Source organism: Psammomys obesus, unplaced genomic scaffold (assembly GCF_907164565.1).
Source record: "Psammomys obesus unplaced genomic scaffold, mPsaObe1.curated_primary_1811, whole genome shotgun sequence".
NCBI lineage: Eukaryota > Metazoa > Chordata > Mammalia > Rodentia > Muridae > Psammomys > Psammomys obesus.
The window spans coordinates 4,598,230-4,619,761 of record NW_026596079.1 but is presented as its reverse complement, the minus strand read 5'-3'; the positions used below and the strand labels follow the sequence as shown (position 1 = coordinate 4,619,761).

The 21,532-nt window shown below is 45.6% G+C and overlaps 1 protein-coding gene across 1 annotated transcript in view; it reads right to left on the bottom strand.

Moving 5' to 3' along the window:
- The window catches only part of Col22a1 (collagen type XXII alpha 1 chain), a 211,613-nt gene that overhangs the window by 104,004 nt on the left and 86,077 nt on the right, over window positions 1-21,532 (bottom strand). The window contains exons 22-30 of the mRNA XM_055626482.1: window positions 21,087-21,140; window positions 13,201-13,254; window positions 12,507-12,560; window positions 9,577-9,630; window positions 8,210-8,263; window positions 5,160-5,204; window positions 4,116-4,178; window positions 3,729-3,782; window positions 108-149 (exon numbers count right to left, since the gene is read on the bottom strand). Coding sequence (XP_055482457.1) covers window positions 108-149; window positions 3,729-3,782; window positions 4,116-4,178; window positions 5,160-5,204; window positions 8,210-8,263; window positions 9,577-9,630; window positions 12,507-12,560; window positions 13,201-13,254; window positions 21,087-21,140 — 474 coding nt within the window. The remainder of the gene's footprint in view (window positions 1-107; window positions 150-3,728; window positions 3,783-4,115; window positions 4,179-5,159; window positions 5,205-8,209; window positions 8,264-9,576; window positions 9,631-12,506; window positions 12,561-13,200; window positions 13,255-21,086; window positions 21,141-21,532) is intronic.

The following is a 21,532-nucleotide window of genomic DNA, read 5'->3' as shown; positions in this document are numbered from 1 at the left end:
GTGTGTGTGTGTGTGTGTGTGTGTGTGTGTGTGTGTGTGTGTGTGTGTGAATCCAATGGCCTTAGGAATCCAGAGGAGGAAAGAAGATGAGAATCAAAGCAACTTACACTTCCAGGTAAGCCAGGGGGGCCTGCTGGACCAACCTCACCCTAGGGGAAAAAAATGAAAAAATATATAACCTCAATCCTGTTAATTCTGCTTATGCCAGGAATGATCTATAATAACACGTCCCTCAGAGAGCCGGATCACCCTCCCTGTACAGGCTTCGATAGATTATGGTTAGGCGGGGAAAGGGTTGGGATACACACGTGCATTCTAAATTATACACTATCTCAAATGTGTATATTTCAAAGTATCTACACCGACCCATGTGTCTACAGGTTATTTAGGTAGCCTGCACCACTGCAGCATTTTGTAATAACAACGGGCATACTGAAGTTGTTTCCACTGTTGCCATCAAAGCTAGTTAGAGCACATGCTCCCACACATGCCCCTTAGCTAATGGCCACACTGAAGTCCAGCTCCCTTAGAGACACCCCCATAGCTGTCCCGTACCCTCAGAAGGCACGGCACTCTCCTATACCCACATATACCAGGATTGTTTTTGGGCACAACCCAAGTTTGGGAGCTGATTCAGCTTAACACGAAGCCCAATTGTATCATATCATAAGTACTAGAGAGGATGTTTCCTCTGGCTTGCTTCTTCTGTTACAGGGTACACTCTAAAGTATCTCATGTGTGTGAACTGATTTACTGCTGTGGATAGGTCCATAAAGTGTTTTATATTTTATATACAAAATGATAGGTTTCATAATGACGTTTTCATATGCTTATATACTATATATGATTTACTTTGCTTCTGCGCCCCACACTCCCGGTGGTCTCCTTCCTCTTCCAAAGGCCCCTCTTTATTTTAGTGTCACATATATTTTTGTGTCCTTGTATATGTGTCACACACATTTTATAAACTCTAGATGCCACATACGAGAGGAAGCCTGTGGTATTTGTCTAAGTCTGATTTGTTATTTGGTAACATGGTTTCCTCCTTGTTTCTGCAATATAGACAGCGGCACACAAAAGCCTCAGTCCAGGTGTACAAACAGAGGCAGGCAGCCAGCCAGGCACTGGGTTTCACACTCAGAATCCAGATTTTCACTTGGACTGATAACTCAGAAGAGAGCGTTATCAGACCCTCAGCATAATCCATCACTCTGTCTCCCCTGACAGGGCAAGTTCCTCTTCTGGAAGACCATCATATGCCTACCCCTACTTCCTTACATTTAATAATACCAAGGGATCAAAACCAGTGTGTCCTAGTCCGGGGTGTGGACAAAGGGACAAATGGATGCAAATGGAAAGAGGCAGGAAGAACTGTCCAAAGCAGAGGACACAGGATGCCTTTGGCAGTGGTCTCCTTCCTCATCCCCAGAGCTGTGCAGGAAGAATGGTTTCCAGTGGGAAAGGTGGTGGCAGCATGACTCTCCATCTCTGATGAAGAAGCATGACTTCAGAAAGCCATGGGCTTGGGGTAAGATTGACATTGATAGGTCTGGATTCCAATTCTGTTTCTCTGTGAGTTTTCTGCCCTCAGCTGCTCTTGAGGAGCAGGAAGAATTACCACCCCCTGTTGAAAGGTGCTAGCTAGAGTGCAAAAATGACTGGGGTGGAAATGGATCAAATATAGTAGAAAGTTCTGGTGTCTTTAAAAACTCGATATGTTATGTAAACATGGTTTGCTTGTTTTTTTTTTTTTTTTTTTTTTTTTTTTTTTTTTTTTAATCCCAGGTGTGGGCTATGGGGCTGATAGAGATTGTCCACAGCAGCAAACTATTTGCCTCATGAGGGTTCTGAGAGGGGCTCTTGCCAGCTGCAGTTAGTTTAAATCTGAGGACTCTGGAGAAAATAAGTGCCAGAACCCAGAAAATGTTAGGGGATCCAAGAAAAAAGAATTCGGCTGCTCCTGGTGGCTATGGATGCTATTTGACAAGAAGTTGGAGATCTCCTGAAAGGAAGATTGGACTTGCCCCAAGGAACCCAACAGCCCTAACCAGCAGGAAGTAGCCAAAGAGAACTCCACCCCCTCTCCCCATTAACCTTCCTTCTCTCCTACCTGGTATTGGGGTATTGGAAGTGACTGGAGTGGAGAGGAGAGGTAGAGGTATAAGAAACCCAAATTAAAAATAATTAAAAAAAGAAATAGTGCCTACAATCAACAGAGGGCACGGCTGAGGCAGGGCCTTGCCAAGGCCAGTCAGAAGGGGGCACCATTGCTTTAGTGTCTCGTTTGGTTTTATTCTTATCCAGCTCTCCAGGGGAGCCTAATATGACCCAGAATCTTTAGAAGCCTGCATGCAAAGCAGAGCAATTAGAGCTTTGTGGTCTTCCTAACCCTCTGCATTCTGGAAAAGAATATCTCTAAAAGAAATTGCATTTCTGAGAATCCAAGTTTGAACAAAAGTTCCCGGAAAGAAACAGCAAGCACCTTTCCCAGAATATGCCATGGCTGATTAACTGATTAGGATTTCAAAGAGAGTAGAGGTTGAAATATCGCAGGAGCTATTCCTTGCCTACCTAATGTATTAACACATCACTAGCTTCCACTACCCCCGGAGCTAATAGTGTCATCACAGAGCTTCTGGAGCCTCTAACAGAGCTCCCCCACTTCTCTGTAACCTACCCATCTGATGTCTCCACTAAAGTATTTTGATTTATGACCTCCTTTGTTCTGTTTCTGTTAAACACTTGTGAAACCAGTACCCCATGAGAAACACAGTGTTTGAGGTGACTTAAATCTCTGTTCCCAGGTCATGGTTGCTCATATTCCTCTCTGGAATAAATCATCTCTTACTCCATTGATGTGAGAGCTATTTCTTTCATAGACATCAGGAAACCAGCAAACTGGGCGGGGGGGGGGGGGCGCCTCACCCAGGACCATGTTGTCAACATAGCTGGAGTCAAGGAATGAGAAAAGCAGGAGGTGTGCTGAAAACCAGAGTGTGGAAAGTGCATTGTGAAAGCAGACACCTTTCAGGAGGAAGGAGACTATGGGCCTATGAGTTTCATTGGCCCCTGGACCCAAGAAGGCAGTCCTATGTGTCATCATTCTGTGGGCCCACTGTGAGGAAGCTGGTCCTCTAACAGCAGGCCTGGAGGTCACTGAGGATGAATCCCTTTCCCTCATAATCGGCAGCTTGTGACACTAGGAACTGAATCTGCAGGACTTTAACAACTAATCAGAAGTATGAGCTCTGGGTCAATGACATTCTAAACTACCCCAAAAATTGGAAGATTACTATCTAGCCAGAAGCTTTCTGGGGGAAAAAATGTCATGCCAGTGTTGACAGACCATTAAGGCAGAATAGCAATGCTTCCCTGTGTCAGGATTATTCAGAAATATGCCTTGGAACAATATAAATATATCCTGCAAAACTCTCCCTCCTCCCTCTACCTCTCCCCCCCCACACTCTATCCTTTCTCCCTTTCTCTCTCTCCCTCTTCCCTCCCTACCTGAAGTTTCTCTCTCTGACTTTCGCTCTCTCTTCCTCCTTTTCCTCCCATTCCCTCCCCTGCATGTCTCCCTTCCTCCACTGTTCTCTCTCTTCTCTCTCTCTCTCCCCCTCTCCTCCCTTCCTCAGTCCCTCTCCCTGTCTCTTCCCTTTTCTTCCATTCATTCCCCCACCAACAACAACTGGAAAATTTTGGTGATAATGAGAGCATGCAGCTGTTACCTTTTCACCTCGGACACCTTTCAGCCCAGGAAGTCCCATTTCACCTTTTTCTCCCTAAAGTAAAGGATACATTAAAAAGCATTAGAACCTCCTCCTCTCTGTAGGATGGCCACAGTGAAACCTAACTCCAAGGAAGCTGTAAAGGCAGCCAACTCTCACATGCCTTTTCCTCTGAAGGTGCCCACACTTCCCAGAATGTCTTTCAGCCATTGTCCTTTCATTACTGCTTAAGGACTCTAGATTCTTAGCTTCTTGCACAATACCAGGAATTATTCTATTCTCCCACTCAAAATCATCACCTCATCCCAAGGGTCTAAGGTTCCAGAAGGTTCTCTTTCCTTGAGCGCGAGCACAGCGGCCATGCTGGCAAGAGGCAGTCACACTCACCTGGTCCCCTTTCTCTCCACGAGGTCCTGGGAAGCCTGGAGCACCAGGAAGGCCAACTTCTCCCTACGCAAATAAAGCCAGTAGGTACCAGTTAGAAGTTTTCTCTGTGAGAGAGGTTCTGGGTCACATGTTTTCATCTCCTCACAGATTTCAAGCTTAGTCACATGGAAAGTAGAGCCTTGCCAAAAGGGAAATTCTAGAGAATCTGTTTTGGGATACCCCAGGTTTCTTTTTGTCTGGGTCATTTCCTCTCAGGCATCCTCATCCTACTTCTCTGGGTACCTAACTCCTCCACCCTTTTAGGACTCAGCCACAGTGTCAGACCTTCAGCATCTTTCCTGGCATCTTTAAGCCCTCTCTTTAGGGTGACACACTTCCATCACTACACTGCTCAACAGCCATTATGCCCAGTTTCTCTTGGCTCCTAAATGGGCTTTAATCTCAGCACAGCACCAGATGCCCAGGTGAAAACTCTCAATCAAACAGATGAAGGTACGAAATAAATGAACTTTCAAAAGGCATGATTCCTCTTGTAACTTAAAAATGTTTATCTAAGACATGATGCACAATGATGATTCATTAATTAAAGAATAAACAAAAGATAAAAATACAATCTGGGCACAGGGGTCTTTTCTGAGACTGATTCTCCAACCAAGGACCGTTCATCAATATAACCTAGAACCCCTGCTCAGATGTAGCCCGTGGCAGTACAGTGTCCAAGTGGGTTCCCTAGTAAGGGGAACAGGGACTGTCTCTGACATGAACTCAGTGGCTGGCTCTATGATCCTCCCCTCACCCAAGGGAGGAGCAGCCTTGCCAGGCCACAGAGGAGGATAATGAAGCCAGTCCTGATGAGACCTGATAAGCTAGGGTCCGATGGAAAGGGAGGAGGACTTCCCTTATCAGTGGACTTAGAGAGGGGCATGAAAGGAGATAAGGGAGGGAGAATTGGGAGAAGAGAGAGGGGGCTACAGCTGGGATACAAAGTGAATAAAATGTAATTAATGTAAAAAATTTAAAAAAAAAATATATGAGCACACTAACCTTCTCACCAGGATGGCCTGCAAGGCCCCGCTCCCCAACTTCACCCTGTGGACGGAGTAACAAAGTCCGATTATCTTCTATGCATACCTTCACACATGGCTGTCATTAGACAGCTGGCCTCATACTTCCATCGTACCTGCCAGCCACAGCTCTTGGCTCTCTAAAACCAAACATTAAGTCCCAGAGACCCTGAAGCATGAAGCCAACGTGTTCATTATTTCTGCAGATTAGGAATTACCTCGTACTGTCCCCCACATGCTTCTTCATGCTGTCTTCTGCTCCCCCCAAAGAAGCAACTCTCAGCAGGACCAGAGTTTGTGCATGCTGAATCTGCTCATCATTTGCAGTTCAAAACAACAAGGATCCCAAACCTGGAATCCTTGAATACACCCCAACTCCAGGTCTCAGGACACATCAAATACCAAAGCCTCACTCTGGGCTCAGCAATGAAGGAGAAGCTCGTACAGAATGTGTCCCTATGACTCAGGGTTCAGTCCTTTTATAAAATCAGGCATCCCTGTGTCAGAAGCAGGGAAGAGTTTAACTTCTCCTTCTCCCTATTGTGTTGCAATGGGAGAGCTTTCTAGGAGACAATGTCAAATACCCAGGCTTCTAGGAGAAAGCATGCCCTAAAGAGGCTCACACCAGTTCTTGTCCACTCTCAAGTTTACTCTCATCCATGATGTTTCTACTGGGGTCTTAATGCTCACCTTAAATTTTCTGTTAAGACATAATCTTCAATGAGTTACTATGGGGTGGAGCCTTCAGGAGATGATCAGTCATGAGGATAGATTCCTCATGAATGGAATTAGTGTCTTTACAAAAAAACAAACAAAAAAACAAAAACACTGGTCTATCCTGTCATGGAGACTGCTATCTTCTAAGTGTCCATCTTATCCTGTACCTCTGGTGTCGGCATAGCATCTAGAGATATAAGGATGGATCATCTACAAAGTAGAAAATGTCTACCACTACCTGGACCTTGAACTTCACAGCCTCCAGAACTGTGAGCAATAAATTTCTGTTGTTTAAAAAGATGTAGCCTGAAGTATTTTGTCATAGCATACCAAAGAATTAAGACATTGCTCCCACTAGCATCGTGCAGTCAGGCTAACTTGGGAGGCGGGATCAGAAAGGCCCCATTCCAAGGCTATCGGCTGCTGTGTCATGAGGCCCTTGCAAGAATAGGTGCATGGCAGGTTAATTTCTAATGGTATGTCTTAAAAATCACTAATTCCCTCCCCCTTCTTCGGGAGGGAAGGTTGGACTAGGAGGGGAGGAGGGAGAGGTTTATGGGGGATACAAAGTGTAACTAATAAAAGTTAAAAAGAATAAAAAAGAAAGGAAAAAAATCACTAATTCCTTCAGAGGCAATCTGTGCTTAATATCTACACACTATCGATAAAAGCTTTGGAATAGATATCCATAAGAAGTATGGTTTTCTGATGAGTAGACACATGAATGAAAGGCTGAACCAGTTGATGATGTGGATTTTTCCCAGAGCTGTGCCAAATCAACTGGTTGTGAAGGCCAGCGGAATCGTCACTTATTAGAAAGGGAGGCAAAGAAAAGGTTGTAGAAAAGGAGGAGGGAGATATGGAAGAGAGGAAGTAAAAGAAGGAAGATAGTTGGGTGAAGAAACCAAATGTTTGTTTAGTGTACACATCCATCTTAGACTATAGCTCTGGTCCCATGAAATGATCCAACATATGGAGTTAGCATCCTCGGGAATTCTCTATGCACCCTACAATACCCAGCGACACTCTCGGGTTTTCAGCACGTCTCCTAAGAACCCTCCTAAGCAGAGCTGTGCAAGTTGTTCACCACTGAAGTTTCCCCTTGAAACCAGCTGCCACAGCCTCCCCACATCTGTTGTATGAACCGCATCCTAGGTGCTAAGGGAGAGCAAGCAACTGAGGGTGGCTGGAAACTCTGAAGGCTGTTGAAGTGCGTCCTGAATTTGGCCATCAATGAGGTGACCTGATAGACCTTCCACTATCAGGTGGAAGGTCCCTGGCTCCGTCCCTGTCAGAACCAGCTAATTTGTACAGCACTCACTCTAATTGGGCTGACTTATTAAGTGCTCCCATCGCAAGTCTTCACACAGGAGCCACACTGTTCTTGAGTGTGGAGGGGAAAGGGACACTCCAGAGCTGGGAAAGAGCCGGGCTCTGTGCTTAAACAGCCCACACACTGCCAAGCAGGAACAGAGCAGATGCCGGGTGGAGTATCAGTTCTCCCGACACAGTCTGTCTGGCTACAGCGTCGCTCAATACTAAAAGCTGGCATTATGCACAAACGCACACCAGGGTCTAGCTCCCCTCTCTTCTGTGTTGACTGTCTACACCAGCTAAACTGACTCTGAGCTGATGACTTTGGGAAGCAGGAACCTTATGCCAGTCAGGAAAGTCCACAGTGAGAAACTCCCAAAAATGGAGTGAAAGCCATTACTACAAGGCACTGGACTGTCTTACATTCATGGCAGTGTCCTGTCAACCGCTGGCTGCTTGCCCACGCAAGCCTCTTGCTGCTCCATCTGCTGGAAGCCCAGTGCGTGATGAATTTGCAGTCCTCAGCAGGACTTCTCTGTCACTACATTTAAGAAGGGACCCAGACACCAGAGGTCATGGGAGGAAAAACCAAGGAAAGACAGAAATACAGGCAAGAGAAAAGAGGAAGAGGGAATGAGAAATGTCTCTGTCCCCTTGCTCACTCCCTAGCAGAACAAACCAGTCAGTAGATGTGGTGTCTTTTCCCCAGGTCCTAAGCTCTCCTTGGTGCCTCCCGTATGGAGCAGGTCTCCTTAGCAGGACCTCTCCATCCCATACCACCTTTCCACAGGAGGTGACCTTGGCTCTGCTGTGATGAGACTCGGGGTATCATGATGGAGCCCCATGGAGCTGCCAAGCCTGCTAGCTAGCCATGTCCCAATTATCTACATGCTTCTTTTGAGGCTCCCAATGGCACACCCAGATAAGATAAAATACACAGATGGGGTCACACGACCACATCTGGAAGCACAGATGTAAGATGAATGGGGAGAGTCATACCCGAGGTCCAGGCATTCCAGGCACGCCACCTTCCCCAGGGTCCCCTGGTTCTCCCTGTGGGAAGAAAAATGCAGAGTCAAGACAGAAGGGACCAAGCTTGGTTGAACACAGCTACAGCTGGCTTGGGATGGGTCTGAAATATAGCCACCTGTGTATAGATAGTTCTGAACTCTCATTCTCTGTGGCTCTCTCAATGCAGGACACCTCCAATGTCCCATACTCCCCAGCTCTGTTGCTTAAAGTGTGTGATTGGAAACAACTGGAACTCCTTCCCTTCTGAGAGATTTTGACTAGAGACAGTGTGGCACTACCTTTTTATTTGAAAATACAAAGTACTTGGTTAGCCAGAGAGAAGAGCAAATATTTATATAAATGGCCTTAAATGGAGGCATCCCAAGAATTCTAAATCAACATACCACAAAGATAGTGCACCATTCACAATAGTCAAATTGTGGAATCAGCCTAGGTGCTTGTCAACAGATGACTGGAAGCAAGAAAATGTGCATCTGTGTATACACGTGAGTCAATTTCATTCGGTCAAAGAGATGACTAAAATTATGCCACTTGCTGAAAAATGGATGGAACTTCAGATCATTATATTAAATGGAATAGGTCAGATTACAAAAGACAAAAATATGTTTTATTTTCATTCGTGGTAAGACTTTCTACAGATGTGTAAAATTATGGGTGTGTTCTGCCACAGAACACAAGGGCAAATCTGAACTTATAATTTAAGAATAAAATTTGTTAAAATTATCCATTGTAAGGGTGGGAGAGGTGGGCCAGTGGTTAAGAAAGAACACATGTTGCTCTTGTAAAGAACCTCAGTAGTTCCTGAGAACCCATGTGGCAGGGCATAGATCCCAGTTGCAGGGGACTAGGGACCAACAACATCCCCTTCTTACCCCTGAGGCACTGCACACACATATGGACAGGCATACACACAGGCAAAACTGTCATTCACATGAAATATTATTTTTATTTTTTTCAAAAATGTGACTATTATCCTATTGTCTGTCTATTTACTCACTTGAGACATTTAAGGTGTGAATCTGATTTTCTATTTCTTGGAATCCAACCTTTGAATCTCCCCTTCATAACTTTTTTAAATGATCTTCACTGGAGACTTTTAAAATGAAGCCTCCCATGATTGATTTATCTCTCCAGATTGATTTTAACTCTTTCAGAGCCTTTCTGGGTTGCTTTGGTAGAACTCTGTTATATTTGACATTGTAAAACCAACCGTTTCAACTATGCCTTGGTCCAAAGCCCAGGCAATTAACTAATTTCAGAACTCGACAACCAGGTTATCTCCTTTCCTCTTCAGTTCTTGATGCTCGAACTCATGGTACCCTGAGAGTACCCACCTTGGAGCCAGGCAGACCTGGTGGTCCATTCAGCCCATCCTTTCCAGGTGGCCCCTGGACCAAGAAAGGAAAGAAAGAAAATGAAGACAAAGTCTAGGGAAGACTTGAGGGAAACTGCCAACTAGGAGGTGATTCTACAGCTAGACTGACTGCATGGTTTCACCCACTTTCCAGACACTTTCTTTCTCAAGAAGCACTTGTCTCTGCCAGCTAGGCTTTCCTTACATTTTGCCAGGACTACACAGTTACTAGCCTCTGGTCTGTGCCTTGGCTCATTTATTATACATGCAGATGAATGAGGGGGAAAGACAGCCTTCTGTGGCGGACATTCCGGTTTCTTTAAAAACTCAGCTATGTTATGTAAATGTGTTTTTGTGTTAATCCCAAGTGTGGGATATGGGACAGCCTTAGTTTATCCACAGCTGCTAACTGCCTTGTGTGGCTCGGTTAGTGGCATTCTGAGGACTTGGAGAAGATATAAATTACCAGAGCCAGGAGAGAACTGGAGACTCCAAGAAAGAAGAAGGCTGCTGTTCCCCATCCGTTGCTGGTTCACCCTTCTGCTGTGTTTGCTATTGCTGCTTTGCTGGACTGCTAGATAGCCTGAGATTGTTATTGCCCAAAAGAAGCAGATGACCCTAACCAGCCAGGAGTAGTAAAGAGACCTATGTCACTTCTCACTAACCTTGTCTTCTACTTAGTGTTGCTGTGTTAGAAGGTATTAGGAGGGATAATGGAGGTAGAAGCATAAGAAACCGATAAAGTAGATAAAAAGTACACCAATAGTGTTCTATTCCTAATCTTGGCTTCTAAGAGGCCCATGAGACAGGACCATCCACACTGATCCTGCACTCATTTACTAAATCTCCTGGTTTAGTGTTTCTTTTTTTTCCCCACCAAGATCTTCCTTTCCCCTTGTTCCTCAGAGAAGCCAATCCCCAGCTTTCATCATGGCTGGCATCCCAGCCTTGTATTTCTGAGGAGCTTCACATTGTATCTTCTGATTCAATGTGTTTTCTCCATTCCAAGCTTAAGATTCTATCCCAGCCACTGGGTCCAGATGAGACAATGAATCCCAAGACAGAGTGGCCTCCGATGTCACAAAGATGGTGATGGGGACCTGCAGAGCCTCCTGGATACAACTGCAAGTCCCTACACTAAACCTAAGATAGAGTATCTTCTGGGGTCACAGAGATGGAGATGAGGACCTCCCACCCCAGGCCAAACCTAAGGTGTTTTATCGCCCCCATTTCTTGGGACCTTAAGTCATGTATCTTCAGGAACACACTTCCCCTTGAGGACAGATGGGAAACAGGCTTCCTTACAGCCTCATCAGGGGCTATTTCTTGGTATGTATGAATGTTAAGTCAACTTTTTTGTTTGTTTTTGCTCTTTATTTAAAAAGGGGATTATCACTGTACAGCCCTAGCTGACCCAGTACTCTTTATGTAGACCATCCTAACCTTGAACTCACAGCAACACTCAGAATATTACAAGCTGTATTTATAAGTATGCACTACATGTTACCTTAAATTTTTATGGCCTTTAAAAATTGACCCTGCTCTCTCTTCTAAATGAGAATTTTCTAGCTTTGGAAGTTTGCAGAAGTTTATTCCTTTGGCAGTAAGCAAAAGGAGAGTTCCCTCTGCATGGAGTAGGTCTGCTGACCATCATGGCCACAGGAGAAGGGACCACTTGTTATCAGTGGAATAATGGCAATGACCAAGAAAGATCAAAGTCCAAAGCTTGAGCTGAGCCATAGCCTCATCTTGGTAAAACCATAATGCCCCTTTAAAAAATGTTTTCTCCACAATCCCTTCCCTCTTCTGACTGTTGGTGATCATCTGAACATTTTGTTTTCTGTTCTGAGTTAGAGTCCAGCTGTATAGCCCAGGATAACTTAGAATTCACAGCAATTCTCCTGTCTCTGCCTCTCTAATCCTGGAATCACAAGTGCATGTCATCATGCTCAGATCTATGAGCACACTTTCAGATAAACTCACTGCCTCAGAAGGTTGGTGAGTTTGAGCTGCCACAGGGCCCTGACAACTTATGTACTTACTGCAGCTGACTGTGCCTAAGGAATGTCGCCTGGTGTTCCTCCAGGTTCACACTCATTTCCCTGAGCATGCACTACAGCACCGGCTTGATGGCTGATGTGCTTTGAGAAGCAACAGAGCTTCAGTTGGAGGCTGGCATCAACCTCTAGTCCTATCTCCCAACTCTTTTATCTATGTCTACAAAGGGTCCTGTGACCCACATAGAATGGAGATCTGTGTGTTGGTGTTCTGCAGTATCCAGAGGCCCCATCCAGGCCCTAGCCTTTACTCTACAAGGAGCTTGTCATAAATAAATCCCTCAGAGTAAAGTAGGCTCCTTGGGTTTTAGGGCATCAGGCCAATGCAGCACCTGGTTTCAGGGTGACTGACTGTCCCCAGGCCACTCCATCAGTATGTCTAAAGAGGCTTGCACTGACATGCCAAGGTAACATGTCTACCTTCAGTTGCATAGCTTTCCTGCGACATTAAAGCTAGCTGATTCCTAGGGCTTAGAAGAAACCAGAAGGCCCTTGAAATGCCAAAGTATTCTCCATGTAAAAGAGAGAAACATTGTTCAGAAATGTAACCCTTTAGGTATCCCTCAAGAACAAGTTGTTACATTTTAGTTGGAGAAACTTTGTGCATGTTTCTTCGGAAACAAGAACAAGGGTGGCTGGGGCAAGTGGGGAGGCAGTCTCAGGAGACAGCAGAAGAGAAAGGAGAACCAGCCCTCCCCAACCTCATGCTCTGCTGCAAACGTGGGGGCTTCAGAAGGCCTCATCAGTTCTGGGAGAGAACCCCGGAGCCAGGGACTAATGTCTGGCTATTCCTGACATGGGGCAGTAAAGGTCAGTAAGGGGCCAAGCAAAAGAAGAGCTAAAAACAACTCACCACATGCCCAGCAGGCCCAGGTTTTCCAGGGAAGCCAAGCTCTCCAGGTAAACCCTGAAAGGGGAAATAGAAATCTGTTAGTCAATTTATTTGAGATTGGAGCTTTGTCCTGATGCCATCCCAGGCACAGGATCAGGCCTCCGGCTCTAAGAAAGGTTCCTCAGTGTGTCTACCACCCTCAGTACCAGCCACCGTAAAACACAGAATTGCCCCAGCTCCACCATTGGTGAACACACAGCTTGTCTGCTCTGTAGCAGATGCTGCTGTCCTAGCCATCCATGCCCAAATACTTGCCAGGGCTCACCTCCCACTGCTCTCCCACTGAGGCTACCCTGCCCATTACCTGCACAGTTTCCCAGCCAACCCTTAAAGGATGAGAGGGGAGAATGTTAACAAATCCCGGCCTTGGTGTCCTGTTTTGTGAAGCCAGACCTCAGAAATCTATGTATAGTTGAATATCAGTCCAGCGTGATGCAACCCCATATCACACCACAAGATGGTACCAAGTGTTATGTTGGCCTATATGTCACCACTGGACCCAAGAGCCTGAGACTGCAGAAGCTTGGAGGCATCTGCACCCAGAGCCTTTCTGTTTGTGGCTTTATTCTGGATGGATATGGGCATAGAAAGCCCTCCTCTGCCTTTGAAAATACTATCCCAGGTCCCCTTTGAGAGACAATCAAGCCAGCCTTACCGGGGGACCTCCAGGTCCAGGGGGTCCTGGAACACCGGGTGGGCCAGGTGGGCCCTGCATAGAGAGAGAGTGGATGGTTATAAAGGTACCCAGAGAAGCTACCTGGTATGTTACAGACTACTGTTTGAGAAAAGAGTAGGTAGTGTCGCGGTGTGGGAAGACTTCAGTGTCATCTGACTCCCTCGATTTCAAGCAGAAAGAGAGAGAAGGGATAAGGTGAAAAATATGAAGCAAAATTTGCCAATTACCAATAAATATACTATTTGTATGCTGGGCAGTTTCTGTCAACTGAGCACAAATGAAGGTCATCTGGGAAAGGGGAGCCTCAATGGAAGAATCGCTGCCATCAAACTGCTCTGCAGGGGTATCATCTTGATTGCTGATTGACGTGGGAGTGTCCAGCCTACTGTGAGCAATGCTGCCCTTGGGCAGGTGGACTTGGGCTATCTATGAAAGATAACTGAGCAGGCCAGAGAAAAGCAATGCAGTAAGCAGCCTGTGGTCTCTACAGTTCCTGCCTTGAGCGTCTGCCTCAGTGGCATCATTCAGTGATGGACTGTAACACAGAAGTCAAATGCACCCTGTCCTCCACAAGCTGTTTTTGGTCGGTGATACAAACTAGCATTAACCTGCTTCATGACCTTTCATGCAATCTGGTTACATCACTTGGAACATTTAAAGTGACCATACATATATGTACACGCACACATACATACATACAGCGGCCATCCACTCACTAGTCTCCCCAAATCTTTGTCACCAGCAATCATGGCCCAGAGCTGATGTCAGTGTCAGCATCACAGAGCAGACTGTGGGTTTCAGGCCATAGTCTGCTGAGTTCCTCTCCCTTGCACACTGCTACTCCATAGGGACCAGTCTGGCCAGGAGTGGAATGCACATTGTATGTGTAGAGTGCACAGGCTTGTATATATCCAGAGCTGGGTTCATCACCAATTATCCATTACCCGTGCTGGTACAGGACCACGGGTCCTGTAAAGGCAGGGAGAAAATTGTAAGTAATATCCTACAAGAAGCCAGAGCTCATGTTTTCATGATCGTGAGGATGACGAGGGGAGAGAGGTACAGAGAGAAGTCCGAGCACGGATTAGGGGGTGACCTACGGACACCTGGAAGACTGAGGCAAGGGGCCTGGAGAAGGCAACTTAACCCTGAAAAGGTTAGATGAAAGGACCCACAGGCTAGGCACACAACAGCAACTTCTAGGACCAATAGCAGGCACTAATGTGTGTATTCTCCCTCTAGACCTGGGGACCACATCTTCTGAGATGACAGCCAGCGGCCTGCGTCCCCTCTGTGATCAAGGTCTGGGTAACTTATCTTACACTCAGATGCTCAAGAATCAAACATGCTTGGTTCCTCTGCATCTCAAAGAGAAACGAACCCAGGCTACAATACGGAGCAGGTCTCAGAAAGTGCCAAAGTCACCTGAAAGGAATACTTCAAGGGACCGACCATTTGCACTCGGAGTATAATAGAATATGGCCACCAGAGGGAGATAAAAACCAAAGAATGGCACACTGGTCGCAATATTGAGCTATTCCGTTTACTGACTCTGGGTGGTGCGTGTGAGTCAAATTCTCTTATACAAAATAAAAGTATTTCTAAAGCAGGGCTCCGAGTGCCCGCCATTGTTCAGTTTCTCAGTAGCTCACCTAGACCTGCTGAGTCTTTGGGGCGGCATCTATCCTGTTTGAGACATTTACCCCAAGTCAGGGCAGCTGGGGAGGTTACAGTGAGCTAGGAAATGTCCTGCGTAAGGACAAACCCGTCCTTGTAGGACAAGGCTGGTGAAAGGTGGTAATCATGGGTGGCTGCCGGCCTGGCCCCATCATAGAGTACCACACCCGGCTGCTGACCAGATCTGTTTACCTCTCTGCATGCTGAGCGATCTGCAGAAATCACCAGACCCTCTTGCCTCTGAAAGCACACACCAGGCCACCCAATGTCACTCAAGGATCCCTCAGGCCTCACAGCACCCACAAATGGAGCTTAACAGAGGGCCTTTCTAGATAGCACTCAGCTGGCAGTGAGTATGTTTCCCATTCTTCCCTCCTTACATGCCTGGCTGTGCAGATGGCTCTGGAATGATTAACCTTCTACAAGACTTCTCTCAGAAATTTGGGCCTCCTAGCCAGCCAATTGCTACTCTAACCTAATTCACCCCTGCCCCTTTCTGCAAACATCCTCACCCTGCTGCTGTTTGTTGTGCTTGGCTCACCGTGTTCTGGAGTCGACGATCTTTGGTGAAAATGAAACTTTTGTGTTTGGGAGTAAAGAAAACAGGCCAAGGGGGTTTAGTGAAGAAAACAGGCCAAGGATCTTGCTAGAGGTCATGCAGCTACCTCCTTTTCTAGGAGGTAGGAAAGAGGAATATGCCTCTGGAAGGGTCTAGCCGCTACAGTGTGCCCTGAATTGGAGGTCATGCACAAAAGAACGAGAGCTCCCCTGTTTAGGCAGCAGGTTAGGCCTAAGGTCAGGGGCGGGTTTGATGCCAAGTGGTTCGGATAGCTCTAGTACAGGATCATTCCATGCCACCAGCTCCATCTGCAGCCACCTCCACTCTAGCCCTATCCCTGTTGCTGTATGCATCATAAAACAGTGAGCAGGCACACGATGGGTGGGGGAACTAGGAGAAGGGACCAAGGCCCAGTACTGCCAGACGTGAGCAGGCCATTTGGTATTTATGCTGTCCATATTTTACACACTGACTCCACCTCATTTTAGATCCTACACTGATCAAGTGAGGCAGCCCTTTCCATCCCAAGCTGCAAAGGAAGGAAAAGAAATGGGAAGTAAATCAATTGGGAGTCCACAGAACTGGTGTTTGGAATAGAGCACCATGTTCCAGCTCACCATCCAACCCTGTACTCCAGCCTGGCCTTCCAAAATCTTGCTAAAGACACCCAGTCTCATGCCCTGCCTGCAGCCACATTCTGTCACTGAAGGAGAATCTAGAATGTAAATACATCTTTGAGAGCTCTGGGCACAAACCTTCAGCACCTGGTTCTGCTGTGCAGACAGCAGGGACTTTAAAAAGGCTATAAGCCAGATGCACAGAACCACTAGGGATGTCCTTGGGAATGAAACCCACCCAATGCACCAGCCATGTAGCTGAAGACAGAGGCCAAAGGCGCTGGAAACAGCTGTTACAAAGTCTGGAAACTGCTCTCAGGAGGCATCACAACAGCCTCCAGCATCCATTTCAATTTACACAGAGGATCTTTCAAGCCCAGTTTGGGGATGGGGGAAATGCAAAGCATTATTCTTCCTGACCAGGGACCTGCTCTGCTGGCCTCCGCAGTCTTCTGATGGTTGTAATGCTTACAGGGGATGGCAGATTTTTACGAACAGCTGTCTCTCCTTTAGATTATCTTTCTATTCAGCCTCCTGTTGTCGTTCATTTCTCCATGGACCCCTAACTGGAAGGTGGGTTTTCAGGGGACAAGGAAGCCCCTCATTTTCCCTTCTTCCCCTGTCAAAAGAAATACCTTTAAAAACTATGATGCTCCACAGTCCTTGCCTTTTGTTATACATGAAAAATACTAGTGTCTCCGGGAAGGAATCGAGATAGCAGGAAACAGAGACTGAGACACAAAACTTTTCAAGGTCTGCAGCTTCTCAAGATGCTGCCACTGAGAAACTCATCTTCTCTGGGCCAAGAGATGAGCCAGCTGGAAGGTAGGTGAAAATTTAAGGCTTGAAGTTGAGGAGAGAGCTCAGTGGTGTAGCACCTGCCTGACATGCACACTTCCACATCATTGCAAAACAAAAAGACAAAATAGTAGGGCTTTGGGTGCCCTAGGTAAAATTCTAGATGGCCTAAATGCTACCTCAATGGATTTCATCTTCAGGACCTTTATCAGCTCAAAAATAGCATAGGAGTTGTACATCATTGTCTCTGGACTCAGGAATGTGTGTGTGTGTGTGTGTGTGTGTGTGTGTGTGTGTATACACATGCTCCTTATCTTTTATTTTAAACATTAATGAAAACATCTAGCCAAATTAATCAGACTATTAACGAGTAACACATTAGCCAATAGATGTAAATGTTGACAAAATGCATGCCTGTTTGCATTATCACTAATGAAAACATCAAAGTAATTACACTCCATATTAATTAATTAATCAGTCCACTAATTATTAATGAAGCAACATTTAATCCCTATATAAACAGCTATCTGATGTAATTAGTAGTCACAATAATGATCTATAAGTAGCCAATTAATCTAATTATTCCTAATAAAGAAATGGCAAAAAATTATTTCTAACACAGTAATTCCAACTGTGGTACACTTAGGAAGTTGAATAGAATTTGGAGACACGTGATTTTGCCTGCATGAATTAACAGAGCCATCAAATTAATTCAGTATGCAGCTGGGACAGTTTTGAGGGAAAGGTATTCATAATTTGTGGTTTCCCTTGAGGTGTAACTGTGATCACTGCCCATCTCAGGGAATGTCTGAAGAGTCCTATGTGCCTACCCAGCTCTCACAGCAGCTCTGTTCCCTGGCTGTGTACCCCTCCCTCTCCCACCCAGGAATCTTGATACCTTACACAGTGGCAGGCATCAGCAGTTAATACTATAACTGATATCAGAAAGAAGCAAAGCACTAAGCATGTGATTTCACAGACAGCATGTCACCTTCTTCCTAGATTCAAGAGCAACCTTTTAGGCACACATACATTCTGAACTTGGGTTTATCTGTGGTTTCTCTCCATATTGACAATGTTTAACAATTCCTAAAAGGCCCTGTGGGGCTGTAGGACAATAATTAGAACACAGAATGCAATGTCCCCATAATTTGTATACAGTGATCTCATGCAGAACTGATGTTCAGTCCTAACTCAGATATGTTTCATGCTCCCACCCAGATTTGCTAAAGATTTTCTGATTAGAAAACAGAATTTTACCATTAGTTGAAATTTTGAGGTTAGCATTTAGAAAGCTTTACATGTGTTCACTCTTTAGAAACGAAAAGACAGACTCCATTTTTGTGTTTAACAGACATTGGCTCAAATACTCGTGAATAAAATTAACAAGAAACATGTACAAACTCACACTCTGAAAAGTGTAATACAGGGCCAAGAGATGACTCAGTGGTTAAAAGTGCTTGCTGCTCCTCCAGAGGCCCTGAGTTTGGATCCCAGCACCGACCTTACTCAGCTCCGCTCACTATCATCTGTAACTCCAGCCCCAAGGAGTCTGAGACCCTCTTCTCTCCTACGTGGGTACCAACACACACAAACACATACATACACACACCCTACACACACACAAATACACATAATTAAAACAAATCATTTTTTAAACAATGGTTGCAGTTTTAAAAAATGAAAATCAAACACTTAGCCGGTGACACAAACTTCTGAATGAAGTAGTTATTACTTGAATTGTCTGAGACAGCATGATTCTGCATTCTCTAACCGCTTAGGAAGATAAACTGTATATCATTATATATAGTTTACAGCATATAGATAACTTGTAGCTGTAAATATTTAATGCAAAGAAGGTGCTCACAAAACTGAATTTAAAAAAAAAAACTCCGCGAAGTGAAATAAGGTCCCAGAGAGAATCTTGGAAGAGGGCAGCCTCCCTGGGGCTCTTAGTCCACATACTACATGGTGGACTCAGCCCATCACCCACAAGCTGGGCCACAAAGCTCTGGGCCTTGCAGCTTTTGGTTTTACACACTCTGCTCGTAGGCAGTCAGCCAAGATGAGATGCAATGATGCGGGAGGATTACACTGGCATTTGACAACTGCCTGCCCTGCCCCGCAGGCCTCCCCTTCAGGACTAGACCTTCACCACAGACTCAACTTCAGCTTTGCTGGTCTGTGCTGGAGATCTTAGGAGCTCCCCCAAACAAACACCCAATTCAGAGCACTGCACTGGTCTTCTCTATTCCGCTTCATTTTAAAACAGTAATTTGACATTAGGAGGTTTTGGGGATCGGGAGAGGAACTGCCCGGCCCAGACTGAGCTAATTCCTAGACCCAGTCAACTAAGTTCCCGAGAACAAGATTTTGCTGTGCAAACCAAGGAAGCCCTGTTTCAGGCCTCTGTACACTGTCTTTTGTCAGGCTCTTAAGACTCTAAACCTTTACAGTACCCCCTGGACCAAACTGCTCCAGGACCAGACCCCAGTAAATGGAAAGATAATCCCATCACTCAGAGCACACTGTAAGAATTCCAACAGCTGGGTCTTCAGCTGCTGCACACCCTTCCTTACTCACTGTGATTTTACTGAAAACCATAGTAAAGGCTCTTGGTATGCAGGACTCCCCTACCCAGCTCCATACACATAGCACTCCATGCTATGGGAAGCGTGAGGAACTGCCTTGCCAGTGGATTCCATTTCTCATCTGTTGCTCTTGCGTGTCTGGATACCAAGAGAACAATGAGTGGCCTAGAAACACTCCCTGTATCCCAGCCTCTTCCTATCCCACTAAGCATTGTGGGTCCTTAGCATGTGACAGATTCTGGCTACTTAGGTCTTACAGCTCCATAGCGAAGTTTGGTATACAGCAGGTACTTAGAAGTACAGGCAGGATTGGGAAGCAGTGAACCAAAGGGGGAAATGAACACAGGAGAAGTTAGTAACTAGCCCAGGAACAGTGGGAGGCAGATGTCAGGAAAACAGAGGGGGAATGGCAGAGGAGCAGAGCAACTTCCTGTACACATGGCTGGCTTGAAGAAAGCTTTCTGACCGACATCAAAGACCTGCCCAGTGTACCAGACAGTCCCTACTGTAAGCATTATAATCCCTCTGACCCAATTCAGGATTAAAGGAAGAACTGTAAATTCCATAACAAATCCAGGCACCGTGCAGTATCTACTGTGAACCCCACGTGGCCTGATTCTGAACACAGTTCCCTTGTGAATCAGGAAGCAGTGTGCATGGCAAAGCTACCACAAGAATGTCGATGATGTGTGCCTGTATTACTCAGGTCATCATCTGGCATCCAGTGAAGCTCTGTCACATGACAGTGGCCTTGGTGTCAGATGTTAACCCAGAAAGAAAGGAGAAAACGTTCCCAGGTAGCAAACTGGGGGTACAGTAGAAAGACATTTACAGCTGCAAATAATTTTATAGAGCTGAATCAATACAGATTTGAGATAAGGTCTCTCCATGCTGCTCAAGCTAGCTTGAACTCGCTGGAGCAACAGAACTTTCCTTCTTCCAAAGCAGGTAGGCCAGTGGGTGCACACACCAGAGCGACTGTTGGTGGATATTGTATCCTGCCCCACCTCATCTCCTTAGCTCATCTCGTCTTACCTTGTTGGTCTTTTTAAATCAGTGGCTTACTTAGCAGACTAGGCTGGCTGAACTCACCATGTAGCTTGGCTTTTACAAAGAAGGGATGGAAGTAGGACTATGAGTTAGGACCATCCTTTTTAGCTATTTGTGAGTTTGTTTTCATAACTTTCTTTTTATCTGTGTATACTCTTTAGACAAAGTGAACAACTTCATTCTCTTTTTGTCCAACTACATCATGTCTCTGGCCGTACTTAAGCCCATTACTCTTCCTTCTCCTAACTTGCTCCCTCTAGTCCCTTTCTTCTTTCCAAATAGTTCCACTTCTTTCACGCAGTGTGTGTGCATTCTGTGTGTGTGTGCCCTCATGTGTCCATACACATACACATATGATCAGGATTCCAAATAAGAATGAAAAGAGTCTAGCTTGATGTTCGTGGTTTCTTGTTTGGGGGTTTTCATTTGTTTGTTTGCTTTTTCAAGAAAACGGATATAACTGGCTGCCATCCCTTCCAATCCTCTTGACGGTTGCAAGCTAAAAACTGCTACCAGGTCACTGACCCAGAGAAAGCAGCATTGTTTTGGGGAAAACTATAAGGCAGTGCTTACCTGTGGCCCCAGCATTCCAGGGGTTCCAGGTGGACCCACTTCACCTTTCTTCCCCTGAGTGCAAAAGAGAAGAAAGGTAAGAGTGAGGCATCATCCCAGAATGCCCGAGAAATAGTGTCTCTCAAAAAATCCTGTCTTGATGATTCCAGATATCCACTTCATGCATTGCTGTTTATAAAATCTCAATCGGTCAAGTTTACCAATAAAGACTTGGGAGTCTGAAGCCGGGGTGAAAGCCTGCTAGCTAGAGGCAGAGGAAACACCCAGCTGACCTTCCTCTTCAGCCAGCAACCCAAAAGAAGCAAGTCTCTTTCCCCAGACTGTCTCCAAAAGACCCCTTCAAACTGAGTGTCCCTCCATTTTACTTCTTCTGCATCTCTCTATCCACCCTCCTTTACTTCCTCTTATTCTCCATGTTTCTTTGTCTATGTTCACTCCCGGTCAAC